This window comes from Nematolebias whitei, chromosome 10 (genome assembly GCF_014905685.2).
Source record: "Nematolebias whitei isolate Nwh7 chromosome 10, NemWhi1, whole genome shotgun sequence".
Classification (NCBI taxonomy): domain Eukaryota; kingdom Metazoa; phylum Chordata; class Actinopteri; order Cyprinodontiformes; family Rivulidae; genus Nematolebias; species Nematolebias whitei.
The window spans coordinates 15,431,849-15,452,227 of NC_056507.1; the positions used below are offsets into that span (position 1 = coordinate 15,431,849).

General features: G+C 37.7%; 1 protein-coding gene across 1 annotated transcript in view; it reads left to right on the forward strand.

Annotated features, from left to right (window-relative positions):
• The window catches only part of cdh13 (cadherin 13, H-cadherin (heart)), a 413,855-nt gene that overhangs the window by 313,845 nt on the left and 79,631 nt on the right, over positions 1-20,379 (forward strand). The window contains exons 10-11 of the mRNA XM_037683165.1: positions 15,849-16,031; positions 16,123-16,376. Of these exons, the coding sequence (XP_037539093.1) occupies positions 15,849-16,031; positions 16,123-16,376 (437 nt within the window). The remainder of the gene's footprint in view (positions 1-15,848; positions 16,032-16,122; positions 16,377-20,379) is intronic.

The following is a 20,379-nucleotide window of genomic DNA, read 5'->3' on the forward strand; positions in this document are numbered from 1 at the left end:
TATAATCTGTTATTATTGTGTATGCGTCCAAGTACTAATGAACTCCCAGCTGCATGTTGATGTTGAAAATTCCCAAAATCATGATTGAAGTGTCCTAAAAATGATCTAATATTAGTTTGTCCTAGATTTCATTTCTTTACTCCTGAGTCTGACTTCGTGTTTGACACATTCAGAGTAAAATTCCAGTTTGACATTTTGTCATTCAGTGATTTATGATGTACAATGTGAACCTGAAACCCCCGAGGAAACTAGTCGAGGAAGAAAAACTAACCTGAAGACCTAACACAGGACCTGAGAGATGTCATGTTTAGTTGATCTATGTCTTATTCATTGCATCAGCTCTGGGATTTACCTTGTTGGTGTAAATTAAAGTCTTACTTTTGACAAATAGTTTTTCTCTGAAAATGAGAATAAACTGTGTAAGTAAAAACATCATACACTGTCTGAAAAAAGCTACAAAATGTGGTTTAGAATTTTAACTGGTACTTCATAAGTTTTATATTATGTTATTACACAACACCGTTGTTTGGTTTGTTTTTGTTCTCCCTTGAGTTGAATGCATTTTTTATGCTTGAAACTTTCAAAAGAAGTAAGGTTGAATGGCTTGCCAAACAAAAGTGAGATTTCCGAAAATTGTCAAGTACAGGAACTAAATTGAACATAAGTGAAAAGTAAAAAGTATACAAAGCAAAACTTTGTAAAGCCTTCAAAAAACTGAACATTAATAGAAACCATTTCTGGATGGGTTAAATGCAGAGACTAATTTCGGCATTGTATGGAAACATACAGTGCTGACATTGTGATGACATTATTATTATTATTATTATTATTATTAACAGGTTAGTCGAATCACGTTTGTGGTATGTGCTGTACTGAGCACGTCAGTCCACCATGATTCAACAAGATACTCTGATTAACACATTCAGCAGCCTCAGGACGTGTTGGCATGGTAACATAAGATAAGATAAGTTAGAAACTCATTGATCCTGCGGGAAATTGCTGTGCCAGAGTTTCAGTACAAAGAAACATACACAAGGAATCAGACAAGATGTAAAAAATAACAGGTAATTAAAAAATAACTGAGAACATGTTGGGTGAAGAAAACAGCTTCAAAGAATAAAGTGTCATGCAAAAAGTGTAGAATTTCAATAGCTTTTTTTTATCACTTTCACAAGAAAAAAAAAAAAAACTATGGTAACTATGAGAACGTTGTTTTTTGCCTTAAAACTGTTATACACATGTCTGTCTAGCTATTAGCCTGACTCTTAGGTGGACTTCTTTTCAACAATACTCCATCCTCTATGTTGTTGTCACAGCTGATGAGGTAATACCTATATAAAAAAACATGACTTTAAAAATGACCAAACTATGATTTTAAGACCAGTAAACATAAAGGCAATAAAGTCTTGGTTTGACTAATTCAAAAAGAAATGAGTTGTGTCTTAAGTAAAGTAAAGTGATATGTGTTGTCATCATTGCATTTTCCCATTCAATGGTGAAATTAGCTCTCTGCACTTAACCCATCATACGTGAGGTACACCCAGGTGGAGCTGTGGGCAGCTATGTAAGCGGCCAGGGAGCAGTTGGGTGTCTTGCTCAGGATGTTCTCACACCTGATAGTCCGGTAGACTCGGTTTGATTAGGAACCAAAATGCAGAACATTTGTTTACGTTTTCAGCTGGTGCGGTTTTCATTCACGCTGCACTGAGTCAGTCGAGCCAACCTGTCCCCCCCACACACACACCTGTGGTGGCGCTGCATCAAGAACTACTGAAGGAAACGACACAAAAACCTCAAAAGAATACACTTCTTCTTCTTCTTCTTTTGGAAATTAAAACAAAAACGGAGTGGCGTCAAATTTTAGCGGTTTTAGGATTTCTGTTTTGTAATTTTTCCGCAATGGATTCAGCATGAGCAGAAGATAAAGCAGGAGACCATGGAGAATGTTGTTTTTCACACGAGGAGGCTGACGGCTCCGATGAGGTAATAGAAATGCACGTTTGTTTGCCCTGCGCTGTAGTCCACTTCCTGCTTTTGGAGCAGTCTCCAGTCCACTTGCATTCGCACTGCATTCGAACCGTGCTAGAGTTCACTTCAACTGAACCAAGACCTAGGTTTTTAGGCGAACCAGAGTTCAGATTTTTGGTCCGCATCAGAGTTCGATTGCACATTCACACCTCCCCAAACGAACTGGACTTTCTAGGCAAACGGACTAGAGTTATATTAAAGTGGACTGAACAGGGCTGGTGTGAATGCACCCTCAGAGTCGCCATGACATGTGGGAATGGCTGCGAGTCGAACCAAGACTTTCTTGTCCAAGGTCGGCTGCACTACCTTTACCCCATCTTGGCCCCCACTTAGTATGAATCGATGTGTAAAACCTATGGTTAAAGAGGTTGCACCTAATTTTTGTGTTCTTTGTTTGCTAAAAGAATAGCCCAAGGCACTAACAGGTCTAAAATTCACAAATATAAGCAGGAAAGTGAGCAAAAGTTTTACTTTTTTTTTATCATCTAGTCAGCACATCCTTAAGATAACAGAAAAGCTAACAGGCTAAACGGGTGCCTGTAAGGTGTGCTATGATGTACAACAGCACCTATTGTCAGTTTGTACCACCTAATAGGCAATTTGTGAAAAGTTGCTACTTTGGCTGTTTTCTTGTCCTTCTTAATCCCTTCATTTCACTGCTGGAGGTGAGAAGACGGGAAGAAAGAACGAAGCCGTGTAAGGACCCTCTTCGCACCCTAAGGTGCAGTTGTAACACTGAATTGTGTGTTTTTTAATAGAAACGCCCACAGCTGTTGTCAAGTGCTGAGACGCATGGCATTTTGCCCCAACAGCCCTCCCCTATAGCCCTCCTATGATGCATTGAGGTGTCGTGGGAGCTTGTAAGGAGTGCAGCTCAGATGTGAAATGTTACAGCTCAGAGGGCTCGCCAGGGCCTTGCAGAGTGCACCGTGTCCATGTCTGTGTTAATGTTCTCATTTCTCACCGGGAATAGATCCGTTTAACAGCATGGAGGAATGGAGCTTTTATAAAACAAGTGTTTGAAGGCATTAAGCCCCTATATAAATCCACTAACATCAAGCACCCCCCCCCCCCCCCCCCCACTGCCTTCAACCTGCGCATGAATCTGTTTTGACCTCTCAGATGACCACCATCATGTTGCGATTGTGCTTGCGAGGGTACATTACCACTGATCCTGCGTCAGAAGCAGCACCTAGGCTTTTGCTAAATAAATTATTCAACTAAACAGTCTGTTCTTTTATGGAACGAGCCAAAATCCCCACCGTTCGGAAGAATTTCAAGTTGTTAGAAACCACCAGCTCCCACGGAGCAGATTTAAGCTTTCAAAGTTCACCTTCCATCTTTTCAAAGACAAGTCAAACAAAGAACGAATAAAGAAACTTATAGGATGAGGAAAAGCCTGGATCTGATATAGAACTTTGCAGTGAGACTGAAAAAAGAAAAGTGTGAATTTACACGAATAGTCCAAAAAACAACTCCCCTCCTGTTGTTTTCATTAAGTCCAGTGTTGCTGTTTTAACAGTTGACATTTTCTTTGGTTCAGCAAACATAATCCCTACACAGGGAGCCTTTCTTCTCCTTTTTTAATTTTATTTTTATTATTCTCAGACTTACCTACCACAGATCCATGCAGAAATATGCTATTCACAGATACTAAAGGATTTTGCTTCAAACCAGCTTTCAGTTCCTTAAATCTGCCAGGGGGGTATCTCTTCCCCTTTACCTTTTTAATTCATTTTTCTCAGTGAAGTTATCCAAATTATACATAAATTATTGGATTTAAAATATTGGTGTTTGTGCAAATGTTATATCTTGGGCAATATGATTCATTATCATGTCATCTTAAGACAAGTGTTCATTTTTTCACTGTTCTTCATGCAAATCAATGCATATTTATTTGGTTATTGGATCAAGTGTCTCCTGCTAAGAGCTGAAGGTGACAGAATAATTTGATTTGCATGTTAAGTGTCAGATTGAATGGAGCAAAGCCCAGCTTGACTCGAACGCTATCAGCACAAACATTCACACGCACATACACACATTTCTCAGGTTTGTTAGTCAGATGCCAAAATAGAAATAAACTGAAAATGTATGCTTTAGTTTGGAAGAAATAACAAGTTTAGTTAGTTTAAATTCTAACACCAAAGATGGTAAAAAGTACTACACATTCCAGAAATATTTATTTAACATTTTTTTTTTATAATTTGCAGTTTTAAAAGCATGAACCATATAATACATTTCAAACCAAGGAAAAATAAAATACTAAGGATCAAAAATATTACACAAGATAAGTCACACTTTACTAAAATAAATAAATAAATGTGACAGTCACAGCCGATTGTTTTCTGCTCATCTGTGTTTTATGTCTATCCTACATTTGTGTTGCAACATCTTGGAGCTTCTCTGCGTTCACTTTGATAAAACAGTCTTTTTCAGGGTATAGTAGAGATTCTGTGGATGTTGATGCTGAATCAGAGAAGACATTGACAAACTCCCATCTTCTCTAAAAACCAAGCACCTTTTGCCCTTTATGTCTCTTAGCTTCTTTGTTATTTCATTCTTCCTTGTCTACCAAGAGCACTGATGTCCGCTTCTTTCTGTTCCCCTGCTCTGCACTGCTCATCTCATCTCCTTTCTTTCCTGGCTCTGTTAATTCTGTGCCATGTCTGACTGGGCTTATATCCTATTTCCCCCTGCTCCTTATAACAAGACCATGATGGACCTTATCACCGCTGTCACTCAAGGTTGCTGGCATCTCAGCCCTTATATTATTTTCCTTACTCAGTTTTGCTCTCTATCACTCATTCCTGTCAGGGTTTTTGTCTGCATTTTCTTCTCAGGGTTTGCTCGCCTCTCTCCTCTGTGATGACCCAGAGAATATTCCTTCCTGGTACAGACAGTACCGCCGATGGGTGTTGCACCAGGCACGGGGCAGCAGGCTGTGCCATCGCTGATCTGTTTTTGGGGATGGCTAATGGGTTTCACAGATTAGTCCAGGCTTTGCACGATTGCTTCTCTAGTTTCAAAATACATGGAGCGTTTTACCCCCCAGTGATTCTGTAATGTAGCCGACCCACAATATGTCACAACAACGGAAGGAATAAAGAAGGATTTGTATGGTGCATGCCATGTTGAGACATTTGAACAAGTGTGTTAGTGATTGTTTTTACATGTAGTGTGTTTATTTTTATAAATAACACTGCAAAATTGTAAATGAGAAAAAATAGATATGATCAGTTTTTGTTTGTGCTTAATCTTTTCCACCTATAAGCCTTAAAAAGTGTCCACTTTGTACAGATTTGCAACTTCAATTTATTTTCTCAGTTAGTGCATTGTCACATTAATTGTATCATCCCAGTTTGAGCAGGAGGGGCTGTAGCAGCTCACTGACATGTTCCATGTTCTTGTTATTTGAGGCTGTGGGTTGGGGCCCAGGTTGTGTCAGGAAGGGCATCCGGCATTAAACAATTGACAAATCATTCATGTGAGTTTGCTCACAGTGGCAACTCCTGCTGCAGGGAGCAGATGATAAAGAAAAAATCAATTTTAAACAAGTGTGTAGCTTAAAACCTAGTCCTTCATGGGTGTTTCTGACTATTCAGATCTTGTGTTGCCTAATCAGTCAAAAGGGAAAGTGTAAAAAATTAAATAAATTGTGCATCCCTAAAGTTGGCCTATGCAGAACGTCCAAAGATTTTTTTTTTATTTTATTCAAAATAAAATAACGTTATGTAAAAATTTAATTCCATTTATGTAAAGTTTTATTCCAACAGGCTTTTAGTACTTAAATATGTGGTGACATTTCTGGTTCTCTTTTTGTTATTTTATTGTGTTTTTCTTGCTTTTAACTTGTTGTCATTTTAATTGCTGTTTTTGTTAAGCACTTTGGTCACCATCACCGTGGTTGTGTAAAGCTCTATAGAAATAAATACATTAATGAAATAAATGAAAAATTCACACAGCAAAAGGGGATTTTATTTTTTTTCAGAAGCATTTGTTTTCCTCAAAGAAAGAACCATCTGCTCTTTTTCACCTAAATAAATAATAACATTTAATGCTTATTTGGGCAAATGGCACATTTGAAATTAAATATTTTATTTTTTGCGCTGTACAGTGATGAGAGATTTATATTTTTGTAGAGGAATTTTTTTTTTATATATAATTATTGATTTATTTCATTGTCGATAATAATTAATTAATAATTAATTTTGTATTATTTGAGGCACCACCCAGTTTTAAGAAGAGGTACACCAATGTCTGCGGTCACTGAGGGGTTTGAAAAGTGAACGTTTGTAGATTTTGAGACTGAGATTTCTTGAACTGGAACTGAAGAGGGAATGTAAGTAAACCTTAATGTTAATTCAAGATATTCAAATGGATAGGAGTCACATAATGTGGGAAATTTTATTGTCCAAGGCAGCGCAGAGTGACAGATCATGATGAGTGGAGGGAGAAATTTTATTCCAGACATGTATGGTGACAGCCATCTTGGATTTTGATGTGTTAACTCAAATTTTGAAAATAACCTTTCTTAAGCTTTAATATAGCTACACACCAAAGTGGAAGTAAATACTTCACTTTTTTTTTTTTTCAAATTATCAATCTCACAGCATGTACGGATGGACAATGGCTATTTCCAATTGCTCCTCGCGCCACAATAGGGGACAACAAAGGGGGTGCAGAGGTCACAAAGGTGCAGAACTTTAAGCTCTTAAGGTCGATTGCCCAAGTAAACGAGTATTGTGGTCAAGAGGTGAGGAAGAGAGTCCAAATCAGATGGAGGGGATGGAGACAAAACTTCAGGAATGATTTGTGACAAAAGGGCAAAGGTCAAACAAAATGTTTACAAGAGAGTAGTGAGACCAGTGATATTGCATGGTTTGGAGACAGTGACATTGACAAGAAGACAAAGAATTGAAGGGGCAGAGCTGAAAATGTTGAGGTTATCCTTGCGAGTGACAAGGATGGATAGGAATGAGATCGTCTGAGGTACAACACAGGTTGAACAACTGGGAGATAAAGTTAGAGAGGCCAGACTGAGATGGTTTGGACATGTCCAGAGGAGGGACAGTGGATATATTGGTAGAAGGATGTTAGAAATGCAGCTGCCAGGAAAAAACAAATAAAAAGGCTAAAGAGGAGATATATGGATGCTGTTAGGTAGGAGATGAAGTTAGTTGGGATGAGGACAGAGTGAGATGGAGGAGGACGACTCAGTGTGGCGACCCCTGAAGATGGAACAAAGTAAAAGAAGAAGACAAGATGTGAAATGTACCATGTTCAGAAAAAGGAAAGAAAGTTGCTTTGCTAAATGTTTGATTTATCAATATTTTCCTTCAGAAACAGGCAGCTGTGATATGCCCTGTCATATTTCAACTGTTCGAAGCTGTTGAAAACCAATAAACAGGCAAGCTCTTTAAATTTCCAGACAACCTTTACTGTGTGCAGGATTAAGGTCAAGTGAATCGAGAGGGGCTAATAGGAGCGTGGGGGCTTTTGACAGAAGAGTAAGTTGTCATTGTGTATATGATTGTGTGGGAAGTGTTATTCTCCATATCGTTGTGCTTTTCTGTCTGCATATTGTTAGACAGAGAAAAAAAAAAATCAGCTTCAACGCGAATAATCAACAAGCTTTTAACAATTGTTCTTGAATTTTGTTTAGCTCTGGAATTTTTCTGTCTTAATTAGGGTTTTTTTTGCAGTTTTTGTCAGATTTGTGCTTGCCTCTTTTTCTGGCTCCAAAAACCTTCACAAGGAAACAGCCCAATGACAAAACGGAGGCGCTACAACAGCATTACAAAAGACTTAGGAATCCAAACAGTGCATAGCTCCATCATGCACGTCTTCTTGTCATGTAGTTTCAAATCTCTTCTTGGATAATGCGCTCAAGGCAAACCAGCATTTCTTATTTTTTTCATTAGTTTTTATTTTTTATTTTTTTTTCATGCTTTACAACTGATCGCTGTTTAAAAGTATCAAAACGGCAAGCAAGCTGGAAAAAAAAAATGCTGAAAAAGTAAAACACTCAAGAAGACATACTTCAAATTGCTCCGTTGCAGTCCTGTCAAAATAGTCCTGTCTGAGGAGGTTTAATGTGATGGGCTGTTATATTGTGTGTTCCCTGTCAGAGAAAATCTTTGGGGCAGCAGGGACGTGTCACAAAGTAGTTTCCATTAGGACAAATGAACAGCTGCTCAACTGTTGTCGACATGCCTTTCAGTGCAGCTTCAGCTGCCGTCTGTATTCATGACACATTCTGACTGACGTCGAGGAATAAAATAAGTTAATCTCTGTTCATTTCTGTTGGGGGTGTGCATGCCTGCATGGTGCTTTCAATAAGGATGTGTTGCTTGACTGTACTTGCTGTTGTGAGGGGAGAACAAAATAAAAAATAATGTCAAGGACACAACGTTCAGATTGGACTGTAGCTCTACTCAAGACAGCAAGACGGGAACAAAATTAGGATTAGTGGTTTAGAGTCTAAGACAAATTAGAGGCAAATCAAAAGCGTGCATACAGGAGAAAAGAGGCAGCTTTCACTGTAAAGTTAATGAAGCAGAGCACATTTAATGTTCCTCACTAAAGCTGACAGCTGTGCATACCCTTCTAAAGCTTTGCATCGCTTTCCCAGGCCTTTTGCCAGGAATCCCTTGCACCTCCATCTGTCGGAGAAGTACCCTGAATGCTATTGACTTTATCAAGAAAAAGGTTTTATGCGATTACATTCAGTTTTCCTATCAACCAGCTGTTTTGATATGACTTGCAGATGTTTGTTGCGATGTTTTAAAATCGCCCTTAAAATTAAAAGGAATATTTTTCTTTGTCCTAAAGTGAATTAGGCAATAAACAGGTGGTAGTTAGTCCTTGAGAACTCTATTGAATGAAAACAAATGTTAATTAAAATGTATTCAAGTTAAAATGAATTAAAATTCATAAAAGTGACCAAGTGTATTATTTTTGGAAAAAAAACCCCACAAAACAACAAGTCATGTTGTATATTAAAACTAAATACTGGCACAAAACAAACAATGTTTTCTTGTAGTGGAAGGAATGGTGGAACTTGCTGCTTGATTTGTTTTTGTTGGTCTGTGACAGCTTTATACTGGCCTGCATTCACTGGCTCTGTGGTCCTACTGGGTATTAAGTGTTCTTTCCAACATCTTCTCCTCACAACTACAATAATTTCTCAATGCACAGTAAGTTTCTTATAATTTTATTATCACTTAGGAATGTAAATAGTGTCTGCAGCAGCAAGAGATACGTAGCACTTATGGTTGGTGCTGCCTGGTGTACATTTTTACTGGGATTTTATAATATTGCTGCGAAATTGACCACTGTGCAAAAGTTTAAATAGCACCATTAACAAACAAACAAACAAAACATTAGTTTTTTTTTTAATTTGAGATTATTTTAAGACGACAAAAATACACTTTGGTAGTGGGTCTGCTCAGTTAAGCAATTATTGTTAAATATGGACTAATTTATAGACTTTTTAACTTTGACTGTTGAAGGATGAACTTCAAATTGTTTACAAAATACATTATAAACCTCCTGGCAGCACGGTGGTGCAACTGGTAGAGCTGCTGCCTCTCAGCGAGCAGGTCCTTGGTTCAAACCCCGGTCCAGGGGCCTTTCTGGGTGGAGTTTGCATGTTCTCTCCGTGCATGCGTGGGTTTTCTCCGGGTACTCCGGTTTCCTCCCACAGACCAAAAACATGCATGTTAGGCTGATTGGTAACTCTAAATTGTCCCTAGGTGTGAGTGAGAGAGTGAATGGTTGTTTGTCTCGTTTGTCTCTATGTGTCCCTGTGATGGACTTGCGACCTGTCCAGGGTGTCCCCCGCCCCTCGCACAGTGATTGCTGGACATGGGCACCAGCGACCCCCGTGACCCAAAATGGAATAAGCGGGTAAAGAAAATGGATGGATGGATGGCTGGATTATAAACCTCCTAAATTGATGACCTCCATTTATTTCTTCTGGATCACTGCTATGATTTATTTATTTATTTTTTCCCATTGCGCTGTGTTGACACACACCTGAGTTCTCCAAACATAGCAACATCTGTCTTAATAATATTGAGATAATTTATTGAGATAATTTAGTTAGCAGCACCTGATTGCTATCTTATTCTTTATTGCTATGATAACTTAATTGTTCTCTTACCTTTTCAGATAATTTTATTTCATTTTGGCTAAGGTCTTCTTAAATCAGTAATGAAAATATGGCATGTGTTGATTTTTTAGTTGTATTGTATTTACCCTCATAGGACTTACAGTATATTGTTGAAGCCAAAAAGTGGTTCTTTGAATGTAAATGAAGATCAAAAGATAAAAATACATTTATTGGAAAACATGCTCATTTACCATGAGGTGTTTTTTTTTTAATTTTTTAATCATTTATCATCTCCTTAATACTTGTATAACACTGTTGCTTTGCAAATATTATTGTGCAGTATAAACTCTAGTTAACAAAAAGCTTGTGAGTTATAGACAAGGAATAACTGTTTTCATTATTATATTATTTTTTATATTTGAAAACATATTCCTTTTGTTGCCTTTTTTCCTTATTGTATGCCACTAAGGCCATTGTTTCTTGTGTTGAGATGTTTTTAAATCAACTTTACAGTTTGCTCTCTCTGTGTGTTTCCGTGTGCGTGCGTGTAAAGTGAACATGTGGTCTCCGTTTCTAAGAACTGTTAAGAGTAATTGTCTCTCTAACTGAGGCAAATTGTCTCTGAAACAAAACAACACATGCACTTTCAGATGAAAGTAAACTCTGAAAGCACTCTCACCACCACCACACCTTTCTTCCTTTTTTCCTCTTCTCTTAGTGTGTTTAAGTCATTTCAGGCCATGTTCTCTTGTTAGTTTTTCTTAGTCATTTCCTTCAAGTCTTTCAGGTGACTGCATGCTTTGTGCTGTAGGTAGAATTGAAGCCTTATCAGCAGTGGGGCAGAGGCTCAGTGGCCAGATCACACAGAATACAGGGTTTTCTCCATCCGCTTGACTGCCCCTCATGATTACACCCAGTCTGACCGATTGTTTGAACTGTGTTTGTACTGTATGTGTGTGTGGGGTGTGTGTGTGTGTGTGTGTGTGTGTGTGTGTGTGTAAGGGTCGAGGTGGATGTGTCTTATGTTAGTGTTTGACACAGAAATGATATGAACTTGCTCACAAACATTAATCTATTTGAACCTGTTTGAAGTTCAGAGACAGAAAATGGCAAATAGAAACCACTCTGTGTTTTAACTCTACGTTTCTCTAGGCAACTTTCATCTTTTTGTTCCCCGTCGCAGGACAAAGAGGGAGAATTGAAAATGCCCCCTGTTCGTCCGTCTGCACTTGTGAGCATGTTAGCTTGAAAAATAAGTGAGGTACTTCAATTTGTGTGTGGCTACGTTGAGACATAAGAACAATTCCTATCAAAAATTGGGTTGCCATGTAAAAATCCAAGATGGCTGCCACCGTATGTGTTTCTGGCTGTCTTGTGAGCTGGATAACTCCAAAAAAAATAAACATGCAGACTTCCATTTTTGGTGTGTTGTTGTGTCTAAGAATAAGAAAGGTCACAATAAAAAATTTAGTATATCAATTATTATTATTATTTTTAGAAAACTGTTTTAAAAAATAATTATTTTGCCTAAAACATATTTAAAAAAAAATAAGTCTGGTCGTCTGGACCAGACTGAAGACTGAAGAAGTCTTTTGGATGAAAGACGAAACGTTTCTACATTTGTTTGTTTGTTTTGTTTTTTGAATGTCCAGAGGACCAGAATTAACTTTTTTTAGATTCTTCTACCTGGATTATTGAGCATGCATCAGGATGCCTAAACCATAGTTTCCTCAAATTATTGGGATGGCCAAAGATTAATGTATGATGGCCAAGGCCACCACTGACCACCCCCTGGCTTCTCCTTTGTGCCTGGTGGTAGGTAAAATTGCTCCCACCAGAATCCATCACTCTGCGTTGCCTCGGGCAAGCCAAAATCAAAAACAAAGAAAGCCAACCTCTAGTCTTATACACACTGTAACTCCTATACCCACTTAACTATTTTGAACAAAAAACAATAAAGTTTATATGCATTCCATGTCCAGTTCAAGTCCAGAAAAACACTCAAAATCTCTCAAACTATACAAACTTTTCCTATCCAACTCGTCAGTGATGAGGGACATTAGCGTACCAATCGATAAGACAAACTATTATTTATTAAAATGTATTCACTGTTTTGGTGTTTTCATTAAAGCAGATTTTTTTTTGCTGATTAATCTATCATTGCATTTATTTGCATAGCTTAAAAATTTAAATAAATAAATAAGCACACCTTTCACTGCCACATCCAGGTACCAAACTGCCACAGGCTTGCAAGACAAAAAAAATCCTACCAATGCAGATTTGGGAATGAACAGAGCTTCCTTCTTTTAAAGACATGTTTGATCCTATGTAACCTAAATGATTGTAAATGGTACAGGGCATTTCTAAACAAGCTTTTGATGAATAAAAAAGGAAGGAAAGAAAGGAACGAGAGAAAAATCAATGCTCATTTCTCTTCCTGTGCAGAGCAAGAAAGTGTAAGGTAGTAAGAGGCTAATCTGTGTAACAACAATACAAGGGGCTGACAGGAGACACAGTAATCTGGGCTGGACCAAACGCTATCCTTAAACAGACTGCTCTGTGACTGAAAGATTACGCTGTAAGCTCTGACACAATAATGGTCCTGACACACACGCATGTGCACACACCTACAGAATTGCTTCTGCCTTCCCAAAGCTTCTGCAAGGCGAACCCTGATCACATTGCAAGTCTTTAGTGGGATCCATTCTGGCAGTATGCATTGATAAGAATCTGATTGAGGTCTGCTGCTAACAATGAGCAGTGAGGTGGGAAGTGACTGACGCTGACAAAGAAATGAGATGCACCGTGAGGACTGAGATGTGGTGGACGTAAATAGCATTTATTTTGTTGTGTGTACTATTTGTCCAAGTATGTATATCATCCAGGGAATTCCGGTTTACAGTGTTTCCTTTTCTTAATCTCCTTCGATTTTGTGGAGCCTGTAGACAGCTACTTCAAATGAGTAATGTATTTCACAATAAAAGCCATCCTAAATGCATAGGTTTTATTGCCATTTACTGCTTAGTTAACACTGTAGAAATGGTCTAGGATAGCTACATTAGAATAGGCCATTAATTTTTTGTGGCATTAGAGCAAAGACACTAGTTTTGTAAATTAAGCTTGTTATGATAAAAGTCGACACACGACTGATTTGTTAACAGCTAATAGGCATCAACCGGGCACAATTAAGTAAAATTTGTTAATCAGCATGTTACAAATTTCAAAATATTTGTTCAAAACTAAATAATAAGGATACGATGAATGAAGAAATGAATGTACAGTTTGATAAATGGATGGATGCATGAATGAATACATGGGTAGAAGGACACTTTCAATCCTGGGAGGGAAATTACTTTAAGGCTGGGTACTGCAAAGGAACAGTCTAAACAAGTGAATAATTAAGTACATTATAAATGGTAAAAAATATATATATATATATATAATTATGCATGGCAATTAAAACGTGTAAAAACACACAGCATAAAAATAAACGGAACACTAAATAAACAGCACTAACAGTAAAAATAGCGATCCAGAAGAGAATAGTGTGAACAGGAATTAGTGCAACAGATGGCAGAATTTAACTGTATTTAAATACACTACTAATACATGTAATCATAAACAACTAGGTAACATTTAATCAGACTACAATAACAAAGTGTCAAAAAGCATGTATATAACTTTGACAAAGAAGTTAACTTTGTTGGAAAAGTTGTGAGCAAAAAATGGTTTTACAATATTAGTGAACTAATGAGCTTATACATAAATTACAAAGTGAAATGTAAAATGTTGTTCCCATAGAGACGATAAAGTCCATTAAGTGCAATAAGGAATATTTCACTTTAGTCCACAATAATCCCTTTTCTGCAGACTATAGACATACACTAGTCCCTCACTTATTGTGGGGTTGCGTTCCAGACACCCCTGCTATTGGTGAAAATCTGCGAAGTAGGGACGTTATATTTATTTTAGTATATATATATATATATATATATATATATATATATAAAGGTTTTATAAACCCTTCCTACACTTTTGCGATGTTCTTAACAAAGTTATAAGCGCATGTAATTTTAACAACACACGTATATGTACTGTACAGTACTGCAAAATTGTATATGGGTACTCACCAGCTCTTCAGACCAGCAGCTTGGTTCCAGTCAGGCTCGGTTTCAGTTCAGCAGACCTACCCTGCAGCGACGAAGCGCACCACCCCATCCAGGTTGATGTGTGCGTGGCTAATGGGGCTTCAGGATTATTTGGACTTTCCTGCCAGTTCTCTGAACTTATTAGATAGATTGTTACTTCTGACTTTACGTTGTAAAACTATCCCTCTATTTTGGCAGAAAGCAGTGGCTGGAAGCACTGTTGGCTTCTGGGCCATGTAGTTATTTTGACTTGCGCTACAGTATAGACTTATTGAAAGAAAACTACAAATGGTGGCACCTGTCTGAAGTATAGGGCTTTTTTTGTTTTGTTTTTTGTCCTATTGGTTGATTCCTGCTCCTGTCCACTCCCGTTAACTTTTATCTCGTACTGTCTCAATTACGTGAGTAATATTAAAGTTGACAATCGTGTGTCATGTACAATCTTACGTAGAAAAAACGCGAAAAGCGAGTCCACGAAAGTCGAACGCAAAGTAGCGAGGGACTACTGTACTTATCTACTACTGTATATGTTGACTCTATGCAAGTAATCAAGAACTTCACTGCACAGATACCTGTTGGCATTGTTTTCACTTGTTCTTTCAGATAGTAGGAAAAAGCACAACTTAACATCAGTATTATATACATACATATAAATATTATTGTAAATAATATTCTATTTTGCATATATACATGATATTGTACACAAAATACTTTATAAGATTGTGCTTTGGACAATGCAATATACTCAAATTGCTGACATGACTTCTATTTGCTAGTAGCATAATGACCAATAGGCTTATTCTTTGTTAAATTTCTTTTTTGAAGAAGTTGAGCAGTTGCCTTTTATTGCTGTTACATCAGTCTGATTGGTACATGATGATGATGATATGATGATGATGAATGACACCCCTGAATGCTGGTGGTGATACCAGCACCTCGGTCAATAAAAAGGATATTGTTTCAGTCAGAGGAACACAGATCTCATTCTCTTTGCATTGATAAAAGTATTTTTCCAGTTAATGTTTTATGTCAAAACCAAACATTTTCCTAACCTTTTTTAATGTCACCATTGTTTCTCAAAAGAAATCCGTGACAGGTGTATGTGACGTACGAATGCATGCATGCAGAAATGTAAAGGACACTGATCAAAGAACTTAGCAGGAACACCACTTTTTCTCAGTTAATTCTCCTTTTGTTCATCAAACGACACAGTTATGCTGATATGGAAAAGGCATATTTCTTTAACGCAAGTTTAAAGCTCATCATTAACTAGGCTGATTCTTTTGCCCCAATTTTTGCTTTCAAAAGAAAATTTTTAGCACCCAATCATTTTCTACATCTTTCTGTTTGACTTAGAATGGAATTACAGTTCTGAGTTTTATCTCTGTCAGCCTTTTAGGATTTAAAACCACATAGAAAAGGACAAGGATAAAGTTTTAATCTTTAAATCTCTTTTTATCCAACCTGTTTCTTTTTCAATTCTCTTGAATCATAATCCTGATGTGTCTTTTCTTTCTAATGTTGATTTTTTTTTTTGTTCTTGTGTATTTTTCCTACAGTTTGAGGCCCATGTACACGAGGGTTCGACGGGCGTTGTGGTAAACCTGACAGTCGACGACAGAGACGATCCAGCCACGGGGGCATGGAGAGCCATTTACTCTATAATCAGTGGAGATCCGAAACAAAGCTTCGAGATCCAAACTAATCCAGACAATAACGAAGGAATGCTGTCAGTTGTCAAGGTAAAACACAGCATATTTTATATCATTGTTCATTTTAACTAAATTACATGTCAAATTATTTCAAGTCTTTGCAATTATTTTCCCTTTTCAGCCTTTAGACTACGAGACCATTGCATTCCATACACTACTTATCAAAGTAGAGAACGAGGATCTTTTGGTTCCTAATGTTGGCTATGGCCCCAGCTCCACAGCTACTGTCCACGTGACAGTTGAGGACATCAATGAGGGACCAGTATTCATGCCGGACCCTTTGATAGTCACCAGGATGGAAAACGTCCCCGTGGGCAGCTTCGTGGCTTCACTCAATGCTACGGATCCAGACATTCTGGAGCTGCAGAGCATAAGGTACGATGGCATGTCTCCTCGGGTGGACAACATTTATAGTGAGAATAAAGAGGGATCAGAACTGTGCTCAGCTTGTATTTAATATTGTTATAAAATGAGAGGATTTTTTTTTTTTTTTTTTTTTTGCAATGTAAGACTGGATATATTCTGCTGAAGCTCATTGCACAGTGTTAGGATTGATGTCTTTGATTTTCATCAAACTGAATTCAATTAAGATGCACTGTGTAGTTTTTTTCTAATAAGACAGTTTTAGCTCTGTTTCTAAAGCTTTCTTGCATACACAGGCATTTTATTTGTCAGCCAATTTTTTGCACATTCTTAATTTAGACTGTAGCAAAATGAATCACATTTTTAGAATGCCAGCTCATGAGGTTTGCTTCTCAGTTCTCACTCCCTTCACGTGTTTATAAGTCATCATCACTCCATTCCATATGACTCACGTGTTTTCTATTCTTGCATTTCCTGCTTCTAATGCTAGACTCACTTATCTCTGTGAAAAATAAATTCCAGGGTTATGCAGCTTATTAGCTTCAACACTGTTACAGACGGATCTTGTCTCTCAAATATGAACTTCCACATAACAGGGAGACTGTTAGATGCACTTTGTGCTCCAATAAAACCTTTTTCATTTTCTTGTCAGATGTGGGCCCCATACTTCTAACACTTACATAGTGCACTTACACTTTACAAGATGGAAAACTAATGAATGCTTTATTGGCTTTCAGACCTAACTTATAGTTTCAATTGCTATTTCTGTTGCCTTGAAGGTATATACCATGAAAACAAAAAGTGTTAGGTAAACACATGGGGATAATGTAGTTGAAGGAGAATAAAAGCCAGCTGATAAAATCTAGTGATTTAGCCTGCTGTTTTATGTGCTGTAAAAGTCATTGTAGGCAGAAAATGCTACACCACTCGGTTGTTTTCACTAAATTGCAGCTGGAAGCAGGATCTACGAATTTAGGCTGGTGATTAATGCCTGTTATCATCTATTACACTGGATTGTTGCAGCACCTTGTTTATTTACATTCACTTATTGTATGTTCATGTGCTGATGTGTTTGGGATCATTGTCCTATTGCATAATGAAAATTTAGCCACATTTTAAAATGACCTCACATTTGACTCTCGAAAACATATATTCACTGTGGAATTTAAAGCTGACACAATGCCGGGGCATATCCACGTCTTAAAGCTGCAAAACAAACCATATAATGAAAACTTCATCACAGTACTTCACAATTTGATTAGTTTTAATGTAATTAAGACAATGTTCTTCAGACAATTGTCTGTCCTGTCTTTCTGCACCTCCTTGTGTTTTTCTTCTCCTCGTGTTCAAGTTTATTATCATTTCCATCACATGTCAGTGGTGTACTTTACATTTTTATAGTAGGTATAATGTGCTTAGAAACCAAAATACACCATTTAGTACAATGTGATCGTCATTTTATTTTGATTTCCCTGAAGCACCTCCCTAGGAAGCAGAAGATAATAGATTGATATATGTTACATACACACAAATATGGTATCATATTTATTATTATAAGATATTTTCTTTTAGTTCAAAGTAAATTGGACAAGTGGCTCATGTAAACATGAATGTTTTAAATTATTATTATTTTTTTTTTTTACAATTTGTGTTGTTTGAAAATAATACATTTAATGTAAAGTAATGTGACCATGAATCATTGTTTCATAATGGTTTTGCTGTTTATTGCTCTCAAAACTTTGAACTGGTGGCTTCAAACGTCACTAATACTTTAGATACGTCAAAATATAAATATTTGGTCTAAACTTTTATTCTGAAAACCCCCTTTGCCCTTGTTCCGGCGATGCTCTGCGTCACTCCCACTAGCTTTGCGTAGCTGGAGCCCAGCTCGCGGTGGCACACGCACCTGGCAGAATAAAAACAGACCGTCTTCCCCCCAAGAAAAAAAGAGGGACACCACTGTTCTCTGAGGGTGTTTACGGCCCATTTCGTCCCAACATTTCAATATAATGACACGTGCAATATGTCACATATTACTGGGCAATTTTAAGTGTGCATGCGGAAATTCCCAAGCTTTTCTAGTGGGTATACAGCGTATACCAGCGTATCACGTAGACTACACCACTGTCACATGTGGTACATGAGTTGGAACACAATTATGTTCTTTGGGTCCAGTTACATCCAAAAATATCAAAAACATAAAGTATAAAAAGAAACTATATGTAAGGATCTAAGATATACACTAAGATATATGCTAAAGAACACCAAATGGTACGCTAAAAGATCTAAGATATACATTAAACACTAATAATGTACAATACAGTGTTACAACAGTAGCCTGCTCCTGTGCTCACCTGTCCCCAGTTCCAATCACCCAGGGTGTTCCCGCTTAGTCTCATTAGCATATGGTATTTAATCAAGGTGTTGTCACTTCCTTGGCATCTGGGTATTACCTATCCAACCTACACTCCCACAGTGTCCATGGCCTGGTCCGCTCTCCTTTTTTTTTTCAAATATTAAATTTTGCTGCCCCGTCAGCACTTTTTTTATTGTAAAATAAATCGTTAATATTTTACTCCTGAGTCCTCCTGCCTCTGCCTGTACTTGGGTTCAACAACAATAAAAGCCAGATCATGTCATGAAATCTATTTTTAGAGAGATTTGCAGTAACAATTGTACACTAATACTCTAATTTAAAATGTTACAAATAACCTGCAAACTAAGCGCTGTTGAGGTTTAGTTATATAACTTGAATTCTTTTTTTTTTTCTTTCTTTTTTTTTCTTTTATCTCATATAAACTGGTATTATATCTTAGAAAAAAAATATTTGGAAATGGCCCTTTGAGCCTTTTCTCACTGATGTAATAACTGTGCCTTCAAACAATATGGTTGATATGTTTCCATTTTGACAATGTGGCAAAATAGATAAACCCCAGCTTTATTTTTTTTTAAGTGCCATATTTTCCGCCGTACACGCCGCACCGTCCGATAAGTCGCATCAGTTCAAATATGTCTAATAAAGTGGAAAAATACATGAATACGTTGATTCACCATATATGTCGCATCTATTATGACGTGTCGCGTTTGTTACGCGTCACCACTGACAACCTGAAAATGCGGGCCAAACCCGCAAATGTGGACCGGTGTTGTGCCAGAAATGGATTGGCTGCCAAATGACGGCTGCAGGAGCGTGCACAGGAGGACTTTAACAAGAATTTAACAAGATTAACACTTAAAAACAGTTATTTGTTTGCTCTAAATTATAGTAAAGGTGTCTTTCAGTCTAACTTTTCCAGTTGAACTTTTACTTAATAAATGCACTTCAGTGGTCAAATTAGCTGCATTTCACCAGGGGGACAAAAGCTGATTTGACTGTTGCTCCAAGCGAACTGGATGAAGGTGGAAGGCTAAGGCAAGCTGATTGTGTCCTTAATAGCCACTTTTACCTATTACATGACACAACAGCACGCTGGTGCCATCTAGCAGCTGGAAAATGGTAGTGTTCAATATTTTCAGTTAGAATTAATGAAAATGGTGATATCTCAGCCAAAAATTGGTTTATAAATATGGGAAAAATATCCATAAATACATTGCTTTGGCGACAGTACGGTGGCGCAACTGGTACAGCTGCTGCCTCTCAGCGAGCAGGTCCCTGGTTCAAACCCCGGTCCAGGGGCCTTTCTGGGTGGAGTTTGCATGTTCTCTCCGTGCATGCGTGGGTTTTCTCCGGATACTCCAGTTTCCTCCCACAGACCAAAAACATTCATGTTAGGCTGATTGGTAACTCTAAATTGTCCCTAGGTGTGAGTGAGAGTGTGAATGGTTGTTTGTCTCGTTTGTCTCTATGTGGCCCTGTGATAGACTTGCGACCCGTCTAGGGTGTACCCCGCCCCTCACACAGTGATTGCTGGACATGGGCACCAGCGACCCCCGTGACCCAAAATGGAATAAACGGGTAAAGATAATGGATGGATGGATGGACATTGCTTTGGCATATAAGTCACAGGGCATGCAA